The sequence below is a fragment of the Uranotaenia lowii genome, chromosome 3, assembly GCF_029784155.1.
Source record: "Uranotaenia lowii strain MFRU-FL chromosome 3, ASM2978415v1, whole genome shotgun sequence".
Lineage (NCBI taxonomy): Eukaryota > Metazoa > Arthropoda > Insecta > Diptera > Culicidae > Uranotaenia > Uranotaenia lowii.
Window position 1 is genome coordinate 109,465,733 of NC_073693.1, and position 24,930 is coordinate 109,490,662.

Consider the following 24,930-nt stretch of genomic DNA (forward strand, 5'->3'; position numbering starts at 1 on the left):
TCAATTTAGTAGTTTTGCTCATTTGATTTGAACTTACAACTTTTAAGAAAGCCTTCAATTTCGAAAAATTTCTAAGAATAACTCCAATTTTCCACACTAAAAGTAAAAGATTAAAATTTTGCAGTTCAAATGGGATTTATGCAAACTCTATTCTAGTAAAAAAAGAATTTAGATTGAAATTTGGTTCTTGACAAAACCGCAATATTAATAATGTGAAACAATATTCCAAACCAGACGGAATTCCCTACAATTTCTTTAAGAGAAGATACATGTGTTTTTATCATTAATTCCTTTATATAAAAATCAATTTCTGTGAATGATTCATTTCAATAAGTTTTTCATAAGTCAAAACTTGTAAAATGAACGTAAATTCTTCTTTTCAAACTCCTATCAAAAAGAAAAAAAAAAGAAATTCTTCTTAATTTTTGTCATTTTCGGTTGAATTGTGCAAACGAACTGACTTTAGTTAAATTTTAAAATCGAAAAACAATAAGAATTATAAGCCTGCGATTACTTGCACTTAAATTTCCTTACCGAAATAGTCATCTTCATAATTTTATTTGGATTGTGGAACTCATTTACGAGCTTAATCTGAATCTGAATTTAGAACCTGAATTCAAAATTTGAATATTTAATCTGTTTCGGAATTTAAATACGTTTTCTCAAATCTACCTACATAAAACGGTTTCCTAATTAAGAAATATGGGCTAAGAATTGAAAAAAGTTTTTTCAATCTTGAATCCTATAATTATGGATTCGGTTGTTTTGGGTGTCATTGATTATTCTTTATTCTTGCAAATCTAAATAAAAATAAAAATTTCGAATAATGAATCTATGTCGCCATTTTGAAGCTTTGTTATGTTTGAATTTAGCAAATGATTTTTTAGTTTTTTATCATATTCGGAAAAATTCAAACCGAAAATCAAGAATCCTGAGCTGGATACATAATCCGAAATATGAAAACACAAAAACAATCTCGATTTAGATTATAAGGAACTAGAATCTCTGAAATGAATTCAAACTTATTTAAAATTTAGCATTTAGAAATGAATTAGTATTAATAGGTGAGAAAATTTTGAAAAACTGTAGCTGAATTTTGAACCTGAGATTAGTTTTCGAGGTTTTGACATCAGTTCGGAGTCAAGATTGTTACTATCGAATAACCTTACTCCATCATCAAAATTTGACTAAGAAAAACGGATTTTTAAAGAAGAGTAGAATACCTTCCCACTTCCCCCCGTTCCTACGGCGATGTTTATAGTTATAGATATAGTTCTAGTTCTAGTTATAGTTCTAGTTCTAATTTAAGTTTTAGATCCAGATTTAGTTCTAGTTCCAGATCCAGATCCAGATCCAGATCCAGATCCAGATCCAGTTCCAGTTCCAGTTCCAGTTCTAGTTCTCGTTCTAGTTCTAGTTCTGGTTCTGATTCTGGTTCTAGTTGTAGTTCTAGTTCTATTTTTAGTTGAAGTTCTAGTACTAGTTCCAGTTCTAATTCTGGTTCAAGATCTAATTCTTATTCTAGTTCCGATTCAAGTTCTGGTTCAAGATCTAGTTTTAGTTCTAGTTTTAGTTCTAGTGCTAGTTCCAGTTCTAGTTCTGGTTCAAGATCTAGTTCTTATTCTAGTACTTGTTACAGTTCTAGTTCTGGTTAAAGAACTAGTTCTAGTTCTAGTTCTTGTTTTGGTTCTAGTGCTAGTTCCAGTTCTAATTCTGGTTCAAGATCTAGTTCTTATTCTAATACTTATTCCAGTTCTAGTTCTGGTTCGAGATCTAGTTCTAGTTCTAGTTCTGATTCAAGTTATGGTTTAAGATCCAGTTCTAGTTCTAGTTTTGGTTCTAGTACTAGTTCCAGTTCTAGTTCTGGTTCAAGATCTAGTTCTAATTCTGGTACTTGTTCCAGTTCTGGTTCTGGTTCAACATCTAGTTCTATTTCTATTTCTAGTTTCAGTTTTAGTACTAGTTCCTCTTCTAGTTCTGGTTAAAGATCTAGTTTGAGTTCTAGTTTGAGTTCTAGTTCTAGTTGTAGTTGTAGTTTAAGTAGTTCTAGTTCTAGTTGTAGTTCTAGTACTAGTTTCAGTTCTAGTTCTGGTTCTAGATCTAGTTCAAGTTCTAGTTGTAGTTGTAGTTCTGGTTTTAGTTGCAGTTTTAGTGGTAGTTCTAGTTCCAGTTCTAGTTTTATTTAATGCTATTTGTAGTTCTGCTTCTAGTTCTGGTTCCAGATCTAATTCTAGTTCTAGTTCTAGTTCTGGTTCTAGTTTTAGTTCTATTTCTAGTTTTTGTTCTAGTACTAGTTTCAGTTCTAGTTCTGGTTCAAAATCTAGTTCTAGTTGTAGTTCTATTTCTAGTTTTAGTTCTAGTCCTAGTTCCAGTTCTAATTCTGGTTCAAGATCTAGTTCTAGTTGTAGTTCTAGTTCAAGTTCTAGTTCTAGTTCTGGTTCAAGATCTAGTTCAAGTTCTAGTTCGAGTTTTAGTTCTAGTTGTAGTTCTAATTCTAGTGCCAGTTCTAATTTTGGTTCTAGTTGCAGATTTAGTTGTAGCTCAAGTTCCAGTTCAAGTTTTAATGCTATGTCTAGTTCTGCTTCTAGTTCTAGTTCTAGATCTAGTACTTGTTACAGTTCTAGTTCTGGTTCAAGACCTAGTTTAAGTTATAGTTGTGAAACACTGCGTTCAAAGCTTGAAAAATTAAAATTAATATCGAATGTACTTGTTGAGTAAACTCTTTCGGATCTCAATAAGAACACCGTTCTTGTAGCAGTTTTATACAGCTCAAACTGGAATGTATGTTAAGGATTAATAACAGATACTTTCAATTATTTCGATTTAAACTTACAATTATTTAGTGTTACTGCAACTCCAATTATGGACACTAGGTCACCCTATCCACTGCCTTTCTTTCCAATTCTAAATTGGCTTATTTGAAGGGAGCAGTTTATAAACCTGTTCAAGCTACTGAAGTTGTTAGCGATACTATTTTATAATTTGTTTTAATGCTACTTACATTTGCTTTGTAAATAATTAACGCACGTTATTGCTGATCGTTTTTGAGATCTCCTTACCCAAACTAACTCGATTCGGAAACCCTAAAGAGGAACGAATACTTTGATGTGTTCAACCGCAATCACAAAACGGAACTTTTATAACTTACTTTCGGGTTACGTTTGTCGATGCTGAGCTCTTTTAATTTACAGCACTTGGTGTGAGGGCTCAACGAACTTTAGATTTGCCTACGGCAGATGCGCATAGAGGATGTAACCTATCAAAAAATTTGTTACAGATCGATTGGGTTGGTTGGGATTTTACCTAACATACCTGATTGCAGATTGCAGATTGCAAGTTAGAATCTTTTCAATGAGGTCCTATATCCTACTATTATTATCTATTAATAAACTATCTCCGACACTTAGAAGTTTTTAACTTACTACGAATAATCCACGCTTTAATTCCCAACTTCCTTTTCTTCTTCTCCCTTATTTTCTTCCTCTTACTATATTGCACCTCTGTCACTGATCTGTCACTAGACCTACTGCGGTGTTTTTAACCCAGTCATGTTCGTCGAATGAGTAGATTGCTCGTGCAGATGTGGCCGTGTCAACACCCCCGCCCGTAATTCCGGTGACTCCTCTGGCTGTCCGGACTTACTTCCTGTGTCTAACTCCAAAACGGCCAAGTTCACAACTGCTCGACGATTGATTCCCTTTGCGGTCCGTACCAGAACTTGCCGAGTGCGCCCATCAGGTCCTTCAAACAATTCAACGATGATACCTCTTACCCATTGCTTTCGATTCTTGCCACTAACCACCAATACCAGATCGCCTTTTCTTATTTGCTTTCGGTCCTCGAACCATTTAGTACGTCTGTTTATCATTGGAAGATATTCCTTATACCACCGCTGCCACATTTGGTCGGCCAGGTATTGAGACCGCTTGAAAATATCCTTTAGTGCATCTGATAACTGAGTTTCGTCAACAGGGTCGCCATCCGCTTTCTTCACCGTCCGTAGGAAATGATTGGGGGTTAAAGCTTCCTCTTCCGCCGGGCCTTGGGGTACATAGGTGAGTGGACGCATATTTATCATATCTTGAGCTTCCGCTAAAGTTGTTAATAAGATTTCGTCGGTAAGTTTATGACCATCGTCGAAAGCTTTCAATGATTCTTTAACTGAACGAACCATTCGTTCCCATATGCCGCCCATATGAGGGGTTCCGGGTGGATTGAAAGTCCACTTGATATGAGAACTTATAATTGTTTCAGCGCATTCATAGTCAATCTTCTTGCGAAGTTCGTTCCACGTCCCAACAAAATTAGTGCCATTATCTGAAAAGAATTCGTTTGGCGTTCCTTGTTTACAGATGAATCTTCGTAGAGCCATAAGGCAGGATTCAGTTGATAAACTGTAGACAAGCTCTAAATGAACAGCTCGTATAACCATACAAGTAAACACTGCTACCCATCTTTTTTCTTTACGTCTTCCTACAGTGACCTCGATCGGTCCTAGGTAGTCCACTCCAACTGAGCTAAAGGGACCGAATTGAGTAGTAACTCTTTGTATAGGCAGAGGGCCCATTTGGGGAACTTCCGGGTGACATCTGTATACCTTGCACCAAATGCAAAGTTTTGCTACTTGTTGAATGGCTGTGCGTAAACCCGGAATGTAGAACTTTTGCCTTAACTCATTGAATACTGTCTCGCGATTGGCGTGTCCATAACGTTCATGGTAGCTTTGTATTAGTAAACGAGTAGCTGCATGTTTTTTTGGTAAGATAATAGGGTATTTTTTATCGAAGGGTATGTGTTCTGCGTAGGCTAAGCGGCCACCCACGCGAATAACACCTTCGATATCCATAATAGGAGTCAACTGATACAGGGGACTAGTTTTACTAATAAGTGGCTTACCTAAATTTCTGCTGCCGCTTTCAATTTTAGACAATATGTGGGTTTCGTCTGGGAAGGCTTCTAACTGAGTGTTTTTCCACAGCACAAATTCAGCCTTCAGCAGTTCCTCTTGTTGTAGTGGACATATTACCGTAGAAAGGTTTGCCAGAATCAACTTCACTAGCCCTTTTTCCGCTTTCACACACCATATGGGTTTCTGTTCTTTTTTTCGTTTTAAGTTACAGATGAATCTGTAAACGGTTGCCAGGACACGAAGTAATCGATTTAAACTAGAAAAATCTTCCACATTGATAACGAATTTATGAGAGTGACATTCGTGGTAATTAAGGAAAACCGATTTCATTTCTTCCTGTGTACAAGTAAGCGATTGGTTTTCAGATAGCCATTGGTTCGCTGGTTCATATAAAAACGGGGGGCCTTTGAACCAAGAACTGTTGGAATGTAAGGGTGGACCCACTCCCCATTTGGTGAGTACATCTGCGATGTTCTGCTTACTCGCTATCCACCGCCAATCGGAGATATTTGTAAGTTCTTGGATTTCCGATATTCGGAACGAAACGAATTGTTGAAATTTATGTGGATCCGATTGAATCCAGCTTAAGGCAGTCTGCGAGTCTGTCCAAAAGAAACAACGCTCAACCTTCAAGCTATGGTTTTGAAGAACAGATTTAACTAGATTAGCGCTAAGCAATGCTGCCATCAGCTCTAATCGCGGGATCGAAATTCGCTTCAACGGTGCTACTTTGGTTCGTGACATTATGAGAGAACATTTCACTCCTACCGCTGACGAAATTCTAAAATAAACGGCGCTACCATATGCCTGCTCACTAGCGTCAGAGAACGCGTGAATTTCTATTGATTCCACGTCCTTAGAGTGAAGGTCTCCCAGATAGCATCTATCTATTTGTATTTGCTCTACAAGAGGGAGTAACGAAATCCAGCGTTGCCACTTTTCCCACGACTCGTCGTTTATGGTCTCGTCCCACTCGCAGCCCGCCCGCCAGAGTTCCTGTATCAGGATTTTCCCGTGTACAGTGAACGGAGTCAGAAGGCCAAGGGGATCGAAAAATCCCATGATGCAGCTCATTACAATCCGTTTGGTTGGTCTGGATTCTCCGTTGAGGTATTTCAGAACATCTTGTCGATGGGCAGTTGAAAAGGAAAAGGCGTCGTCTTGAGGGTTCCATATAATGCCCAGTACACGTTCGTTTTCAGTCTGCTTATCTTTGTTGAAGTGGATTTGTTGATCTACTTTCACTTCGTCGATGCTTTCGAGGACTTTTTTACAATTTGATACCCAATTTCGTATATAGAACCCAGCTTTACTGTGGATGAGACGCACTTGCGCGATCCGTTCGATTGCTTCTTCAGATGAATCTACACTATCATAGTAGTCATCTACGTAGTGGTTGTCTATGATAGCTGCTGAGGCTTCTGGATAGTTTGGAGCGTATTCTTCAGCGTTACGATTTTTCACGTATTGAGCGGAACAAGGCGAGCAGGTTGCTCCAAAGGTTGCAACGTCCATAACGTAAATCTGCACCGGCTCCGAGGGATTTTTTCTGAAGAGAAAGCGTTGGAATTGTTTATCTTCATTTCTTATCCGGAGTTGGTGATACATTTCCATAATGTCTGCACCGAACGCTACACGACGCTCCCGGAATCTGTTAATAACAGCCGGTAGAGACACGAGCATATCTGGGCCCTTTAAAAGCTGAGAATTAAGCGATGTTCCGTTCACTTGGGCAGCCGCGTCCCACACAAGACGAATTTTTCCCGGTTTACTTTTGCTGGTGATAGCATTCAGAGGCAAATACCAAACTTTGTGAGGTTCCGTTGATGATATTTCATCTGCAGAGGCGACGTGGGCATAACCTTTTTGTAGGTAGTCGACGATTTGCTTGCAGACCTTGCTGTGCAACTCCGGATTCGACGAGAACCGTTTTTCGAGTTGTTTAAAGCGTTTTAAAGCCATCCAGTAGCTGTCCGGAAAATGTGGATCATCTGTTTTCCATATCAAGCCAGTTTCATATCTATCGCCGATTCTTACCGTAGTTGACTCGAGAATTTTTCGAGCTCTCATATCCTCGTGGGATTCACGAGGAGTTTTGAAAACCGATTCTTCTAATGTATATTGAAATTTAAGGAGGTCGTGAATTTCTTGGTTTGTCGGCTCTGCATGAACGTGGAAATAATCATTCGCATTGCCAGAAACATAATCCTTTACGGGCCCGTGGACCGTCCATCCGAGTTTGGATCGTACTGCGATGGGCTCTCCTGCTTTGCCAACCTTAGTTTCCAACGGTGCAATCAGATTGAGGTTGTTCAAGCCGATAAGAATTCCCGGGCGGTCTCCTCCGTACGATTGCACTGATAGCCCCCGCAGATAATCGTACTGATTGATCAATTCCTTGACATTTAGATTTTGGTTTGGTAAGAGAAGCTCGCTAACGGTGCGAACATTTTGAAGAAGCCATTTTTTCCCATCGGTGACGGAAGATATCTTTACGTTTGCTCGCATAGAGTCTTTCTCTATCCGTGAAATGTCAGCTGTCCATTTGATAGTGAGGTGTTCTTTTTCACCCTTCAACGATAATTTTTTGGCTAGAGATTTTTCCATAAGCGTGACTGAGGCACCTTCGTCTAAAAATGCGACTGTGTTGATCGATTGATTTCCAAACGTCAGTATTACCGGCATCATACGAAACATGATCTTGGTATCTTTTGGAGAATGTGTATTCAAAGAGACAATCTCTCCTGATGGATGGAGTAGTGGATGATGTTTTTCCTGGCATTGCTCTACGTCGCAACGAATTTTCCGAAACCTACAGGGCAACCTACCATGTTCATTTAAACAGATGTGACACAATTTCCATTTGTTAACAATCTCAAAACGCTCTGCTTCAGGTAATCTTTTGAAGTCCTCACAGAAACGCAGTCTGTGATCTGTGCGGTTGCACACTTTGCACGGTTTTTGAGAATGAAAACTCTGAGCAGTTGTCCTCTCGCCGTCGTCATAATTGTGGTTAAACACGGAAAACTTTTCGGTGCCTTTCAGTTTATTCATATTTTTCGTTTCCCCTATGGACTCTATCTCAACGTTTGCTTCGCAAGCTTCGTCGACGATTCTTGAGATAAACTTGGTGAATATGCGGAGGTTGACGGTCGATTTCCTTTTCTTATAACGAACCCATTCTCGTTTATCTCCTGAAGGCAATTTACTGACTAAGTCCTGAATCAACGTAGGATTGTTCAGATGGGCTTGTAATTGGGCCGCTTCTAGGTGGTTGCACAACTGTTCGACAGCATTACCAAACGGTATGTATGTGGAAAGTTTATCGGCTTTAGGAGGTTGTAACTTCCGCACCTTCTCCGTAAAACAATGCAACAGCAACTCAGGGCGACCATATAACTTGCGCAACTTTTTCATTATTTTAGGAACCAGCTGGGGAAACAGTAACTGACCACGAACACTCTCCAGGGCTGTACCTGTTAGGCTTTCTTGCAACCGAACGAGATTCTCGACATCGTTGTATCCACAGGCTTTGGTTGAGGAGGTAAAACTGCTGAAAAAGAGTGGCCATTCCTCAGCTTTCCCCGAAAAATGAGGAAGCTTCCGGGTGAGGCCATTTCTCGCTGCCAGTTGAGCTCTGGTTGGTCTACTACGAGGGGATATGTTTGTTGATATGGAACAATCACTTTCAGATTCAGATTCACTTGCCACCGACGAGTCATTCGAAGCCAGGCCTACCATGTTTAAATGAACATGGTAGGTTGCCCTGTAGGTTTCGGAAAATTCGTTGCGACGTAGAGCAATGCCAGGAAAAACATCATCCACTACTCCATCCATCAGGAGAGATTGTCTCTTTGAATACACATTCTCCAAAAGATACCAAGATCATGTTTCGTATGATGCCGGTAATACTGACGTTTGGAAATCAATCGATCAACACAGTCGCATTGTACCTGTTAGGCTTTCTTGCAACCGAACGAGATTCTCGACATCGTTGTATCCACAGGCTTTGGTTGAGGAGGTAAAACTGCTGAAAAAGAGTGGCCATTCCTCAGCTTTCCCCGAAAAATGAGGAAGCTTCCGGGTGAGGCCATTTCTCGCTGCCAGTTGAGCTCTGGTTGGTCTACTACGAGGGGATATGTTTGTTGATATGGAACAATCACTTTCAGATTCAGATTCACTTGCCACCGACGAGTCATTCGAAGCGCAAGTCTTAGGATCATCAGAACTATCGGATTCTTGAGGACAAGTTTTCTTCGATACCGGAATCACAGACTTAATCGATGACATACTGTTTCTTCTAGTCAGCGGTGTTGAAGTTTTCTTGTTTTGTTGGATGGAAGGTGCCGTTTGATTTGCTTTGATCGTTAATTGTGCCAGTTCTTCGTCAACAGCATTCATTTGCTCTTGGAACGAGCTACGCATTTGTTTTAAACGTTCCACGTCTGCTTTTTTTTCGAGAAGAACTTTTTCCATCATTTCCCTCTCTAATTCTCGTTCTCTTTCTCGGAGCTCGGCTTCGATAGCGTATTGTCGAGCCTTGAACGCAATTTCGTAATCCTGCCGTTCAATTTCCAGAATGCGATCTTCTTCTTGTTTTTTGCTTCGTGCCTTCTGTTCATCCTGTTGACTTTTACGTTTGTCTTCGTCGGAGGAACTAGATTGATGTTCGGACCTTTTGCTGGACTTTTCCGATCCGTCCCCCTTTTTTGCCGACGCTGCTTTTCGTGCCGCTGCTGATGATTCCTGTTTCCGTAACAGCTTTGAATAGGTCTGCTGGCACAGTTCGGCAGGGCAGAACCACTTTTTTTGTCGTTTGACGGATTCGGTAACTCCGACACATCGGAAGTGGAACCATCCTTCGCATCCATTGCAGCATACCATGCCCTCATTTTGGGTCGAAGCGCTTCCACATTTTACACAGGGAGTTAGGGTGTAATCTTGTCCGCTGGTACTTTCCATTTGGAGGATTGATCCGTAAATAATTTTTGAGTTTGTTGAGTAAACTCTTTCGGATCTCAATAAGAACACCGTTCTTGTAGCAGTTTTATACAGCTCAAACTGGAATGTATGTTAAGGATTAATAACAGATACTTTCAATTATTTCGATTTAAACTTACAATTATTTAGTGTTACTGCAACTCCAATTATGGACACTAGGTCACCCTATCCACTGCCTTTCTTTCCAATTCTAAATTGGCTTATTTGAAGGGAGCAGTTTATAAACCTGTTCAAGCTACTGAAGTTGTTAGCGATACTATTTTATAATTTGTTTTAATGCTACTTACATTTGCTTTGTAAATAATTAACGCACGTTATTGCTGATCGTTTTTGAGATCTCCTTACCCAAACTAACTCGATTCGGAAACCCTAAAGAGGAACGAATACTTTGATGTGTTCAACCGCAATCACAAAACGGAACTTTTATAACTTACTTTCGGGTTACGTTTGTCGATGCTGAGCTCTTTTAATTTACAGCACTTGGTGTGAGGGCTCAACGAACTTTAGATTTGCCTACGGCAGATGCGCATAGAGGATGTAACCTATCAAAAAATTTGTTACAGATCGATTGGGTTGGTTGGGATTTTACCTAACATACCTGATTGCAGATTGCAGATTGCAAGTTAGAATCTTTTCAATGAGGTCCTATATCCTACTATTATTATCTATTAATAAACTATCTCCGACACTTAGAAGTTTTTAACTTACTACGAATAATCCACGCTTTAATTCCCAACTTCCTTTTCTTCTTCTCCCTTATTTTCTTCCTCTTACTATATTGCACCTCTGTCACTGATCTGTCACTAGACCTACTGCGGTGTTTTTAACCCAGTCATGTTCGTCGAATGAGTAGATTGCTCGTGCAGATGTGGCCGTGTCAACAGTACTTATTTAAGCGATCTTGTTTTTTGAAATTACACCTTTCCACTGTAAACTGTTGGTAGAAATTCAATTTTGATCATCGTTTTTTCTAAATACATAAATGTAACATGTTTTGTGTATAATTTGTTTTATATTCTCTCTTTAATTTTTATTGAAATGCCTTAATGTAAGTCGACCTTTAAAAAAATGATTTCCAAAAGCTTAAATTTCAAAATATTTCAAACTGTCATCTAGTCAAGAACGGTATTTCATACATTGCTAAGGGACAAACTTTACCACCTTATCATCCCGTGCCTTTTGAAAATGTTTCAATTTAAATACCCCGCTTTAGCCCCGGTAAATTATCGATTACATATTCTCTCGTCTCGATTACGCATAAGAGATGCGCGGAAAAAAATGGGGCCAAGATTGTTTACGAGACTGGTCAACGGACTTCAACCGGTCGACTGGTTGTTCGATTTTCTTCGTCTTTGTAGCTCAGAAAAGTTGCTGTCGTTTGCTCTTAATGATGATGGGTAAAATGGTAATCATGACGTTCCGTCATTTTCTTGCACGCAAAACAACAACTTGTTGCTACACTGCATCGCATTTTTGCAACAGGAGGCTAGCATAGTGGCACAAAATTTTCCCATGGATTCCAACTCCCGGTTGATGGCATCGGTTAAGTTCCAGAGGGGAGGCTACATTCCATAAACTGGATAGTCAGGATCCGGTAGATCCACTTTAAAGTGGGGAATTTTAAGACTAGGTACCCATATTTTTTGACAATTTTGTAGGTCCTGATTCTGGTCATCGCATGGTGAGATAAGTTCGTCTACATGAGTTTTCAAAAAAAAATCTTAACTGAACACGTCAATTTGAACATGCCAGTTGTATTATTACTAATTTTTCTCCTTTTTTCATTTCAGGTATGTTTGTTGAATACAATCAATGCAACTTTGACGTGAGTAGATCCTGCAATTATGTATGTACAACTCAGCTTTTCCCAGGGGAAACAATAACGGAAATCCCACAATCGCACGTTCGAATCAAATCCGACTGTTGAATTGCAACAAGATTGCAACGGTTTGGAGAACATGGTCCGTCAAGTTTGCCATACATACATTTCTATGCTCGCAGAAGAGCTATTAAACTTCTCGTGACTTCGCACCGAATCACGCGCACCGCTGTTGTTTTGCAACAAACCTTTCATGCTTCCAATCATTCATGTTATTTTCCATTTATGATTCTCACGAATGATTGCCAAAGTTGTGTTGTTATTGAGAATCCCCTTTTATCGCTTCGGGAGCGCGAGGTGGAAGCCCTCCGTCTTCCGGAGACGGCTCTCGTACAATCATCAGAAGAAAGGTTTGTTATCTTTCAAGTTCGATCATTCATTCTGTCCATCAGTTTCATTCTTGAAGAAAGAAAGGTATCCAAAATGATGGGCAGACGAACGATCAGACGATGGGATTTTCGTACTCGTTGGCTAATCGCAGCAAAGATTTGCTTGGAAACACCTTCAAGACTATGAGAGGTCCTCCTCTACTGGATCCATCATCATCATCGGTAGGGTCTTCGACAGGTTTTTGCTGGTTTTCTGCTGGAACACGCTGCTGTTGCTAAGTAACTGTCAAGAACTGGACCATCCATCAGGTAGGGGAGAAGAACATTATCATCCGGCTTCATCCTCTAAAGTTGATCGACAGCAACGTAAAGATGATTCAAAATTTGTTTTTGGATTTTTCTTATTGAAGATTGATTGGAAGTACCTAAAATCACTTAAAACTTCCTAGAAAATCTCCTTCTAATCTGATGTTTGATATTGAGTACTTAAAAGGCAAACAATTAAATTTGAGGATAATTCTCATTGGTAAACTTTAATCAGCCGAAATGGAACTTTGAAAGCATGCCTTGAGAAAAAAAATTTTCAAATCTTGTGTAAACTGACGTAGGATATTCGAAGCTATAAATTCCAAAATTGAACCAATCTCATCACTGAAGTTCGCTTGTTTCCCCCACATAGCCAATCTGAAGGAATTCGAAGAATTTCTTGAACTTTCGATCCAGTCGATGGATCGCCGAACCGCCGCCGTCCCACGAGGAAAAGATCCCATGAAAACCGGAATGTCTGCTGCAAAACTCGTGCACTTACCCTTCCTATGTAGAAGGTTGTTAAATTGTTTTGGACTGAACAGGAAAATGATATGCAATATCTATAGGAACATGCCTAGGGAAGGGCACCAAAGCCTCCAAAGTCAGGGAACGAGCCGGTTGGAAATTCTGGTATTGACGGGCCGGTTGTTTCGATTGCCCTTAAAATTGGGATCCAGTAGGCAACCTCCATATCGGAGATGTACTTATGCTTTTTCGCCCATAATTTTTACAACAGGCCAATCAGTGTGGAATGTTGCCTGTGCCAGCTTCATACAGGAGTTCAATCCGGGAACCTACTCCGGTATTTCTGGAAAGCGATGGGTGATGTGTTTATGAAGTATTTATTATTGACTTGCCAATAAATATTCGATCCCTGCCATTGGGCTTAAAATCCCGGAAAAAAAAATATTCGATCCGTATGGCCCCAGAGAAATGAATGAAGTGCAACTTGATTCCCATGTGGTCTAAACATTGGAAAAGCTATTTCGACATGTTATCGAAAATTAAAGAAACAATTTTTATAAGAGCAGCTAGTCTTCTCAAATGTCAAATGTTGACATAATGAAACAATATTATAAAATTACTTTTCACACACTCGTGTCTTTAAAGCAGTCATCTTCGCGTGCTAGTCTTATTGTAGGCAATTCCTAAAACTAATTAGTTTGGTTGAAAAAAAGTCAGGACTGCCAGTTAGAAACAGGCTTTGAATCTGGCTCATTATTTAACCTTCCTTTGCGAGGGTTTATATGACCCGAACTTTACTTTCTCGCAGCGATATCTCAGGACCGGTTAAAGCTAGATATATGAATATTTTTTTACTTTATCTAAAATGAGAAGTTTCTTCAATTTCTCATTTTTAGATTTTTGAATAGGATTACCAGAGTCGCCCAACAATTAGAAAAAGAACAGTTCTTAAAAAATGGGTGTTTTGCATCAAAGATAACTCGTTTTGTTGAAGTCGTATTGATTGATTTCAATTCACAGAGATTAAGAGCTCTTATTGAAGCATTAAAGTTGTCTAACTATTGAAAAGTTGACGTAATTTCACCAGAAAGTCATTTTCATACCAATTCTAGTGGTGTAATTACATAAGCGCTGCGATACTTTATAAAAATATGAAAATAAAAATATGAAATACTAATACAACTACCGCTTGCAGCTGCATCTTTTTTTCTGAATTTTCGTGGGATTAGGCGGCAAAAACGACCAAATCTTAAGCTGATTCGTACCAGTTGAGTATTTTGGCGTTGAACGTTGCCTACACTCCTTTCTATCTGTGCCAAAATCACTGAACCTACTTAAATTTTTCTAATTTCGATACCGACGGGTGAGCGAAAATAGACCCCCCCCCCTATGAGGGTCCAAGAAAAGTAAGCAAGGTATTCTATCCTACACTAAATATTTCAAATTCGTAATCAAATTTCGATGATATCAAATTTGGTTCATGATTTATGATATGCATTTTCATTTTTTTGCTAATAATTTTCTATTCATGGGTTGATTTTCGACTTTCAGTTTCAAGTTTTCAGTAAAATTATAATTTTCTGAACATAAATAAGCAAAATTTTGTTTCATATTCAGTTTCAAAGTCCTCAAGCCTAATTCTTATTATAAAATTGTAATATAACAAAGCTTCACATTGGGATTTTAAATTAAAAACTTAGAATCAGATTCATCATTCGAAATTCATATTCTAATTCAGATTCACTAATCAGATTTAAAATATATAACTGAAATAATGAATTCATATTAAAACCCACAACTACAAAATTTAAATTATAGATTCATGAATAAGGGGTCTGAAATTTGGCTTTTAAAATTCTGATCTGGAATTAAGCATCGGATATCATTGTTTGTACATTTCAGTTATTGTATTGAAATTCGGAAACAGATTGAAAATTCTTATTTTGAATTCAGGTTCAGAATTCAGATTCAGAATGCAGATTCGAAATTCAGAATATGATTCAGCTCGTAAATGGGTTTTACAATCAAGATAAAAATATCTAACTGACTATTTCGTTGAGTTATTCAAGAGATCACAAACTCATGTTTTTGTTTGTTAATTGAAATTCAATATTTCAAATTTTTAGTCAAAGTTCGAATATAGCTTTTAAGTTTACAAGTTCCGTTTTATGAAAAACAAAAATCTAATTGTTATTTTTTCCGTAGGATTATTATTATGGAATTGCTCTTAAATGAAAAATATTTGCTGATAAAGAAACATGTAGCTGATCTTCTCCTAGGACATCTGCAGAAAATTCTATGTTTTTTTGGTGTATTTTTAACATTATTAATTTTGAAGTTTTTTCAATATTTTTCAATTTCAAACTAAAACCCCCTAAATCCCCATTCAACTAAATCCCCACTCGATAGTATAATGGAGTGCATCGAGTAAATCGTCGTGCGCATTTAACTCGAAAAAAGTCGAAATCTTACCTTAAAATCCTTCCCAAGTGAATCCAAACTATAAATAAACGGTCGAAATTAACTGGTAGCTGTCGACGCGAGTCCTTTCCACAGGGAAAGTTTGATTTCCGTGAAATTAATTTCCAGCTTCTGTGCCAACAAGAAGCCATTGTTCGCCAATTCAGTACGCTACGTTGTGCCCACTGGAAGATTCCGCCGATTCCATCTCACTCATCGGACTCAACTCACCATGGCAACCAGGAGCCAGAATACCAAGCGAAACAAGCCGGACAATAGCGATATCCAAGATGAGCAAGAAGACATGTCTATCTCACAGCTTGCTGAACTGCTACTTGGAAAAATGGAACTCACAAAAACCGAAATATCGAAGCAGTTTAAAGAGGAGTTGATATCCATGAAAACCGAGATCAAAACAGAGATAGATCTCATACGCTCGGATTTACAACAAACGATCTCCGAGCTCAGCATGTCAGTCTCGCGCAATACGGAAAGCATCCAATTGAACACCGAAAGTATTGCACGTTCTCTGAGTACCAACGATTTGTTGATGCGAGGCATCCCATTTGTTCAGGGAGAAAAGCTATACGACTACTTCGAAAAACTTTGTCGTCATCTTGGCTATCCCGGACAGGTGCCACTCGTCGATATGAGACGCTTGTCGAGAGCCGCTATGGTAGTTGGGAAGGCATATATTGTCATGATCCAATTCGCAATCACCAACCAGAGAAACGACTTCTACTCCAGGTATCTCAAATCAAGGACGCTCACTCTCGAAATCATCGGCTTCAACAACAAGGATCGAATCTACGTAAACGAAAACCTCTCACCCGCTGCCCGATCACTCAACATAAAAGCTCTAAATCTGAAGCGAGAGGGAAAGCTCTCATCTGTTTATACTAGAAACGGCGTAGTGTTTGTGAAAAAGAGACCCGAGAACGAAGGTACTCCAATTCTCTCGGAAGAAGAGCTCAACCGTCTACTTAAATAACCTATCCTATAAAAATATCTCACTCCTTTGACTCCTATCCTTGTTTTCCCTGGTGATTCCGCTCCTAAAAGCTACAAAACAAACTAACCTTTCCGTACAAACGCTCTCTCTCCTTCCAATCCATCCCAAAAATATCCCGTGACTCCCCTCCTAAAAGTTATATAAAAAAAAGTAAACAAACCTATCCTCATAAACGCTCTCTTTCCTTCCAATCCATCCCAGAAGATATCCCGTGACTCCCCTCCTAAAAGTTATAAAAAGTTAAACCTATCCTCATAAACGCTCTCCGTCCTTCCAATCCATCCTTAAGTTTTCCTATGATTCCCCTCCTAAAAGTCAACCAAAACAAACCCTTCCTCATAAGCGCTCTCTCTCCTTCCAATCCATCCCGAAGTTTTCCTATGACTCCAATTCCTAAAAGTATGTTGCTGATATCGTTGCTGCTGGAATGTTGCTGTGAATGCTGCTGTTGGGGCGTCGTCGGAAATGTTGCTGCTGACCGGAATTCTGCTTAACCGCTACAAAACGGAAAAATGCTTTTTTCGAGTTAAGCTGCACTTGTAATTGATGAAGAAACTGTTTGTGCCAAAATACGTTTTAGTTCATATTGTTCATTGCTTCTCTAAACGTGTTTCTCGCGATAATGGCTAATAATAATAATCAGTTCAACACCGCGACAAATGTGTGCATACCCGGAATTGTTATGAAATCCTCATTCGAATCTAATAAATTATCGATTTGTACGCTAAACATGCAAAGTATATGTGCCAAAAACATGACTAAGTTTGACGAATATAAACAAATCTTAAATGTTTCATCAGTCGATGTTGCTGGAGTATGTGAAACCTGGCTTAATCACACAAAAGATACAGATTTAATAGCCATCGATGGTTACTCTATCTATAGAAGTGACCGCATAGGTAAACCCGGAGGTGGGTTAATTCTATATGTAAAAAAATGCTATAAAACTAAGCTGATAGAATCAAATTTCATTGTTAGAAATTCGCATACGTTCGAATATATGTTTGTAGAACTAACGCTTACTAATCAAAAAATACTTATAGGACTGATTTACAACCATCCGAGCATAGATTGTGCAGAAATGATACATGATGAAATTCTAAAATATGAAGGTATTTACGAGGACATTATTTTAACAGGCGATTTTAACACTAATCTCATGACCCTGAATAATAAAACCGAACGTTTTTGCAATGTATTGACGGAAATCGGTATGTATAACGTTGGGACCGAACCAACTTTTTTCCATAACCATGGAGCTTCGCAACTTGATTTACTTATAACTAGCAGACATAATTCAGTCTTACGATTTGGCCAAATAAGTTTTCCCAATGCTTCCAATCATGATATTATCTATGCTTCTTTGAACTACGAAACAGAAATTAAAAAAGACGATTTTTTCTATAGAGACTATAAACGATTAAATCCAGATAAAGTAATTCAAGAATTCAACAAAATAGATTGGCCTTATTTTTTTGCTCTCTCTGATACGAACGACATCGTTGAATTTTTTAATAATGGCATCAAACAACTGCACGATATCTGTGTTCCACTAAGGAAACTAAATACCAATAAACGAAAAAACAATCCTTGGTTCAATGCAAATCTACAAATGGCACTTATTGACCGCGATCGCGCTTATGCTAGATGGAAATTAACTAAACTCAATGAAGATCAAGTTATTTTTAAAAGGCTACGAAACCTTGCAAATAAGAAAATAATGCAAGCTAAACGCGATTATTACTGTAACGAATTGAGTCAGAATATGTCTCCTAACGAGCTATGGAAAAAACTTCGAAGCATTGGTTTATCGAAGCGAAAATCTAGTATTGAGAACGACTTTCATCCGGATGTAATAAATCAAAAGTTTCACGAGAGCTTTACTGTAGATCAAGCACAATATTATAACCATTATTATGTGACCTCAACAGGTTTTGAGTTTAGTAGCATTCAGGGATTGAAATGCTCTTGCTCAAGCGGCTGAGCATCAAAGCTCCTGAAGCTCGAGAGCGAAGAAAGCTGGAGCCAATTCTAGCCCACCAATAAATGCTCAAATTAAGCTCATACCTCTTCTGGCTCTAGGAGACAAGGTTTTGCATTTTGCTTTGAGTTTGTTAGCTCAAGGAGCCGAAATTTCTTGAGCTTGCTGGCTCAGTAAAATTGTAACACTTGAGCTTAGTGATGTGTATTGACTTTGCTATTGTGGTGCTGTGTGAGCCAACGGTTTTTTTTTGTGCACCAGAAACTGTGAAAGTGCTTGTTGGGATTATTAACATGAATGTAAGGGATTTTTTGTAACTGGTAAAAGTTACCAGCACTAGTAACTATGAAATAGTAAAATTTCGAAATTTTCCGGAAAAACGTCAAACGAAAAGGCTTGTTGTGAGGATTATAAAAAACAATGTTAGAGAGTTCTAGTTACTAGTTAAAGTTACCAGCACTAGTAACTATGAAATATTAAAATTTACAATTTTTCGGGAAAATCGTCAAATGAAGGGGCTTTTTGCGAGGATTATTGAAATCAATGTTAGAGAGTTCTAGTTACTAGTTAAAGTTACCAGCACTAGTAACTATGAAATAGTAAAATTTACAATTTTTCGGGAAAAAACGCCAAATGAAAGGGCTTTTTGGGAGGATTATTAAAATCAATGTTAGAGAGTTCTAGTAACAAGTTAAAGTTACCAGCACTAGTAACTATGAAATACAGACCCCGTTCGATTTTGGCAACACGCCCGTACATTTTGTGTTGCCAAAATCGAATGTTGCCAAAATCGAAAGATTTTTTTTCTCGACTTATTTTTCAGTTATTTTTACATAACAACTATTATTATTTCCAAAAACGTTATTTTTAGTAAATTTTCGACCATTTGTATTGAATTTTTTATTTTTTTTATCATGTTTCTGATGCATTTGGCACCTTTCTTGTTTTGTTTATAATGCTTGTTTTCATTTGATATATTTCCTGTTTTTTTTTTCATTCTCCATCATTTTTTAGTTGTTTTTCATCATTTTCAGTCTTTTGTTTGAATTTGTTTTTGAACTTTTTTATTTTTTCATCTTTTTGTCATTTTTGAGTACTTTATACATTTATTAAAAAACTTTTGTTTTTATTGTTTCATTTTATCACCATTTCAGAACATAAATAGGTATGTATGGTGTTTGTCTAAATTATATTGGTCCTGTTATAACGAAAACTAAAAGGTAATGTTGCTTCTAAAAACCGTTCGATTTTGGCACATGTGCCAAAATCGGATGTTGCCAAAATCGAATGTTGCCAAAAACGAACGGGGTCTGTAGTAAAATTTACAATTTTTCGGGAAAAACGCCAAATGAAAGGGCTTATTGCGAGGATTATTAAAATCAATGTTAGAGAGTTCTAGTTACTAGTTAAAGTTACCAGCACTAGTAAAAATGAAATAGTAAAATTTACAATTTTTCGGGAAAAACGCGAAATGAAAGGGCTTTTTGCGAGGATTATTAAAATCAATATTAGAGAGTTCTAGTTACTTGTAAAAGTTATCAGCACTAGTAACTATGAAATAGTTAAATTTACAATTTTCCGGGAAAAACGCGAAATGAGAGGGCTTTTTGCGAGGATTATTAAAATCAATGTTAGAGAGTTCTAGTTACTAGTTAAAGTTACCAGCACTAGTAACTAATAAATAGTAAAATTTACAATTTTTCGGGAAAAGCGCCAAATGAAAGGGCTTTTTGCGAGGATTATAAAAATCAATGTTAGAGAGTTCTAGTTACTAGTTAAAGTTACCAGCACTAGTAACTATGAAATAGTAAAATTTACAATTTTTCGGGAAAACGTGAAATGAAAGGGCTTTTTGCGAGGATTATTAAAATCAATGTTAGAGAGTTTTAGTAACTAGTTAAAGTTACCAGCACTAGCAACTATGAAATAGTTAAATTTACAATTTTTCGGGAAAAACGCGAAATGAAAGGGCTTTTAGCGAGGATTATAAAAATCAATGTTAATGTGTTAAAAATTTGTAAGTACAGACCCCGTTCGTTTTTGGCAACACGCCCGTGAATTTTATGTTGCCAAAATCGAATGTTGCCAAAATCGAACGGTTTTTTTTGTGACTTTTTTAATTCAAATTTTTATTTGAAATTATTCAAAATTGATACTAAACCTTATATTAGCATAAAATTTTTCAATTTGGCTCCATTATATAAGTTTTAAGCAGTAAAACATGGATAAATTCGTGTTTTTACAGTTTAAAACTACTATAAATAAGCCAAATTGAAAAATTTCATGCTAATATTACGTTTTACATTTATTTTGATTAATTTGAAATGAAAATAAAAAATAAAAAAGTTACAAAAAAAAATCGTCTTTTTTGGATGTTGCCAAAATCGAACGGTTTTTGCTCGGATGTTGCCAAAATCGAATGTTGCCAAAATCGAACGGGGTCTGTATTACTATTCCATAGTTACTAGTGCTGGTAACTTTAACTAGTTACTAAAACTCTCTGACATTGATTTTAATAATCCTCACAACAAGCCCTTTCATTTGGCGTTTTCCCGAAAAATTGTAAATTTTACTTTTTCATAGTTACTAGTGCTGGTAACTTTTACTAGTTACTAAAACTCTCTAACATTGATTTTAATAATCCTCCCAAAAAGCCCTTACATTTGGCGTTTTTCCCGAAAAATTGTAAATTTTACTATTTCATAGTTGCTGGTGCTGGTAACTTTAACTAGTAACTAGAACTCTCTAACATTGATTTTTATAATCCTCGCAAAAAGCCCTTTCATTTGGCGTTTTTCCCCAAAAATTGTAAATTTTACTATTTCATAGCTACTAGTGCTGGTAATTTTAACTAGTAACTAGAACTCTCTAACATTGATTTTAATAATCCTCGCAAAAAGCCCTCTCATTTCGCGATTTTCCCGAAAAATTGTAAATTTTACTATTTCATAATTACTAGTGCTGGTAACTTTAACTAGTAACTAGAACTCTCTGACATTGATTTTAATAATCCTCGCAAAAAGCCCTTTCATTTGGCGTTTTTCCCGAAAAACTGTAAATTTTACTATTTCATAGTTACTAGTGCTGGTAACTTTAACTAGTAACTAGAACTCTCTAACATTGGTTTTAATAATCCTCGCAAAAAGCTCTTTCATTTCGCGTTTTTCCCGAAAAATTGTAAATTTTACTATTTCATAGTTACTAGTGCTGGTAATTTTAACTAGTAACTAGAACTCTCTAACATTGATTTTAATAATCCTCGCAAAAAGCCCTTTCATTTCGCGATTTTCCCGAAAAATTGTAAATTATACTATTTCATAGTTACTAGTGCTGGTAACTTTAACTAGTAACTAGAACTCTCTGACATTGATTTTAATAATCCTCGCAAAAAGCCCTTTCATTTGGCGTTTTTCCCGAAAAACTGTAAATTTTACTATTTATTAGTTACTAGTGCTGGTAACTTTAACTAGTAACTAGAACTCTCTGACATTGATTTTAATAATCCTCGCAAAAAGCTCTTTCATTTCGCGTTTTTCCCGAAAAATTGTAAATTTTTCTATTTCACAGTTACTATTGCTGGTAACTTTTACTTGTAACTAGAACTCTCTAACATTGATTTTAATAATCCTCGCAACAAGCCCTTTCATTTGGCGTTTTTCCCGAAAAATTGTAAATTTTACTATTTCATAGTTACTAGTGCTGGTAATTTTAACTAGTAACTAGAACTAACTGTAAATTTTACTATTTTATAGTTACTAGTGCTGCTACTTTTACTAGTAACTAGAACTCTCTAACATTGAGTTTATTAATCCTCGCAAAAAGCTCTTTCATTTCGCGTTTTTCCCGAAAAATTGTAAATTTTACTATTTCATAGTTACTAGTGCTGGTAACTTTTACTTGTAACTAGAACTCTCTAACATTGGTTTTAATAATCCTCGCAAAAGCCCTTTCATTTGGCGTTTTTTCCCGAAAAATTGTAAATTTTACTATTTCATAGTTACTAGTGCTGGTAACTTTAACTAGTAACTAGAACTCTCTAACATTGATTTTAATAATCCTCCCGAAAAGCCCTTTCATTTCGCGTTTTTCCCGAAAAATTGTAAATTTTACTATTTCATAGTTACTAGTGCTGGTAACTTTTACTAATTACTAAAACCGTCCAACATTTATTTTAAAAATCCATGCGACAAGCCCTTTTTTTTAGTTACTTCACTTGTGCACAAAAAAGCAGGCGTTGGCTCAAACAGCAGCAGTGAAAACAAGCTCAACGATTTTGAATCGGTTGAGCCAACAAGCTCAAGCTCCTCTGGAGGCATGAGCTAACGGGCTCACGAGGGAAAAAAAGAGCTAAGGTTTCTTCAAAATAAGAGCTTAGCAATAAGAAGCTCCGGAGACGAAAACGATAAGAGCTTCGTCGATTGCTTTGTAAGCGGAGCTATGGAAATAAAGAGCTATGAAGCTCGCTCAAATGAGCTTATTTTTCAATCCCTGGTAGCATTCAAGAATCCGATATCATCAACGCTGTATATGAGGTGAAATCAAATGCCGTAGGACTAGACGAAATACCCATAAAATTTGTAAAACTCATTCTGCCGCTCATCATAAAACACTTGTCATTCATTTTTAACATTATAATCTCAACATCTAATTATCCAAAGGCTTGGAAACTTTCAAAAATTATACCTTTCAAGAAAAAAACAAACTTATCATCACTTTCAAACCTACGTCCAATTAGTATATTGTGTGCCCTTTCAAAAGTTTTTGAACGAATCATGAAGAAGCAAATAAGTACTTATTTGAACGCAAACAACCTAATAACTGAACATCAATCTGGTTATAGACCAGGCCACAGTACAAAAACAGCAATGCTTAAAATATGTAACGACATTTCAAAACCCATTGATGAAGGCTACAAAGTTCTTTTAGTGTTGCTAGATTGTTCCAAAGCATTTGATACAATTTCTCATAAGAAACTTTGCCGAAAATTAAACACAAATTTCAATTTCCAACCAGCAGCTATTAAATTGATTGATTCATATTTAGAAGATCGAGAACAAGCAGTTTTTAGTAATGATTGTTTTTCAAATTTTCTACCGGTTAATTCTGGAGTGCCGCAAGGATCTGTACTAGGACCTTTATTGTTTACAATGTATATAAACGATCTACCAAACGTTGTGAAACATTGCACTATCCATTTATTCGCGGACGATATCCAGCTGTATGTAAAATGTAAACAACAAAGCATTATCGAAACTTGTCAGTTGGTCAACATCGATCTAGAAGCTATCAATACGTGGGCTCAGAATCATCTAATGACGTTGAATGCTGGTAAATCAAACGCTCTTCTAATAACTCGAACTGTGTGCACAGAAAAACCGTTTTTAACACTAGGTTCAAATGAAATAAATTTTGTTAACAAAGTCGCTAGTTTAGGATTTATCGCTAATAGCAAATTTGATTGGGATAACCATGTGTTAAACCAATGTGGAAAAATATACGGTGTCCTTAGAAACATAAAGTTGAAGTCAGGTTTCCTTAACCAGAACATCAAGTTGAAACTTTTCAAAACATTCATTTTACCATATTTTATTGCGTGCGATTTTTTACTACCTACAATTTCTGCACGAGCTCTTGACAGAATAAAAATATCGCTTAATTCGTGTGTCCGTTTTGTATTCAATCTTACTCGCTTGGATCGGGTAACTCATTTACAACACAAGTTGCTAGGAAATTCATTTTATAATTTTATTACAGTAAGGTCAAATATTATGTTCCATAAAATTGTCACTACAAAATGTCCATCGTATCTGTTCAATATCCTTCAGCCTTTCAATAGCACTAGAGTACGAAATTTTGTTATTCCAAACCACTCAAGTTCTTTCTATAGTTGCACATTTTTTGTCAAAGGTGTTGTTCTTTGGAATTTACTGCCGAACTCGATTAAGAATATTTTAAATTTAAGCACATTTAAGAAGCAATGTTCAATGTTATTTAATTAGAAAACTGTAAATTGTAAATCGTATTAGGGCAAATTGTTAGAGAAACGTAGATTAATTTTCAAGTGCATTCCATCATTACTATATCGCCATTGTGGCAACATGAAAAGACAATTGTCTTACGCTACTTTTGAATGAATAAACTAAACTAAACTAAAGTCATGAATTTGGATCAAGTTTGCAAGAACCAGATTTAAACTGAAAAAAGTGAATATCTTACTTTTATTTTTCAAAACTTAATCTATTTTCATCAATATGGTTAAAATCTTTGAATTTGTTTAAGAGTTTGGAAGAAGCTTTCATCAAAAAACTTTTTTTAAACTCAAATCTAATCTAAAAGACTCTTGAACAAATTGAAAGACTTTAACCCTCGATGAAAGTGGATTCCATATTTTGTTACTTAAGGTTTCACGTCTTTCTATAGTTACGATTTAATCCTCTATAGTAAGGTTGCCAGATTGCCCGGTTTTATCCGGTTTTGTCCGGATATTTAATACAAAATTTGACAAAAGTCCGGCTCAGCCCGGTTGCCCTGGTTTTATTAAAAAAAGCCCGGATTTTGCTCGGATTTATTCATTTTATTCGCCAA

At 36.8% G+C, this 24,930-nt stretch overlaps 1 protein-coding gene across 1 annotated transcript; it reads right to left on the reverse strand.

Moving 5' to 3' along the window:
- Nucleotides 1-2,105: 2,105 nt before the first annotated feature.
- On the reverse strand, nt 2,106-8,650 carry LOC129752511 (uncharacterized). The gene is made up of 2 exons (XM_055748283.1): nt 3,643-8,650; nt 2,106-2,608 (listed from the first exon to the last, which is right to left on the reverse strand). The coding sequence occupies exons 1-2, from the start codon at nt 8,648-8,650 to the stop codon at nt 2,106-2,108; spliced, it is 5,511 nt and encodes a 1,836-aa protein (XP_055604258.1).
- Nucleotides 8,651-24,930: the final 16,280 nt, after the last annotated feature.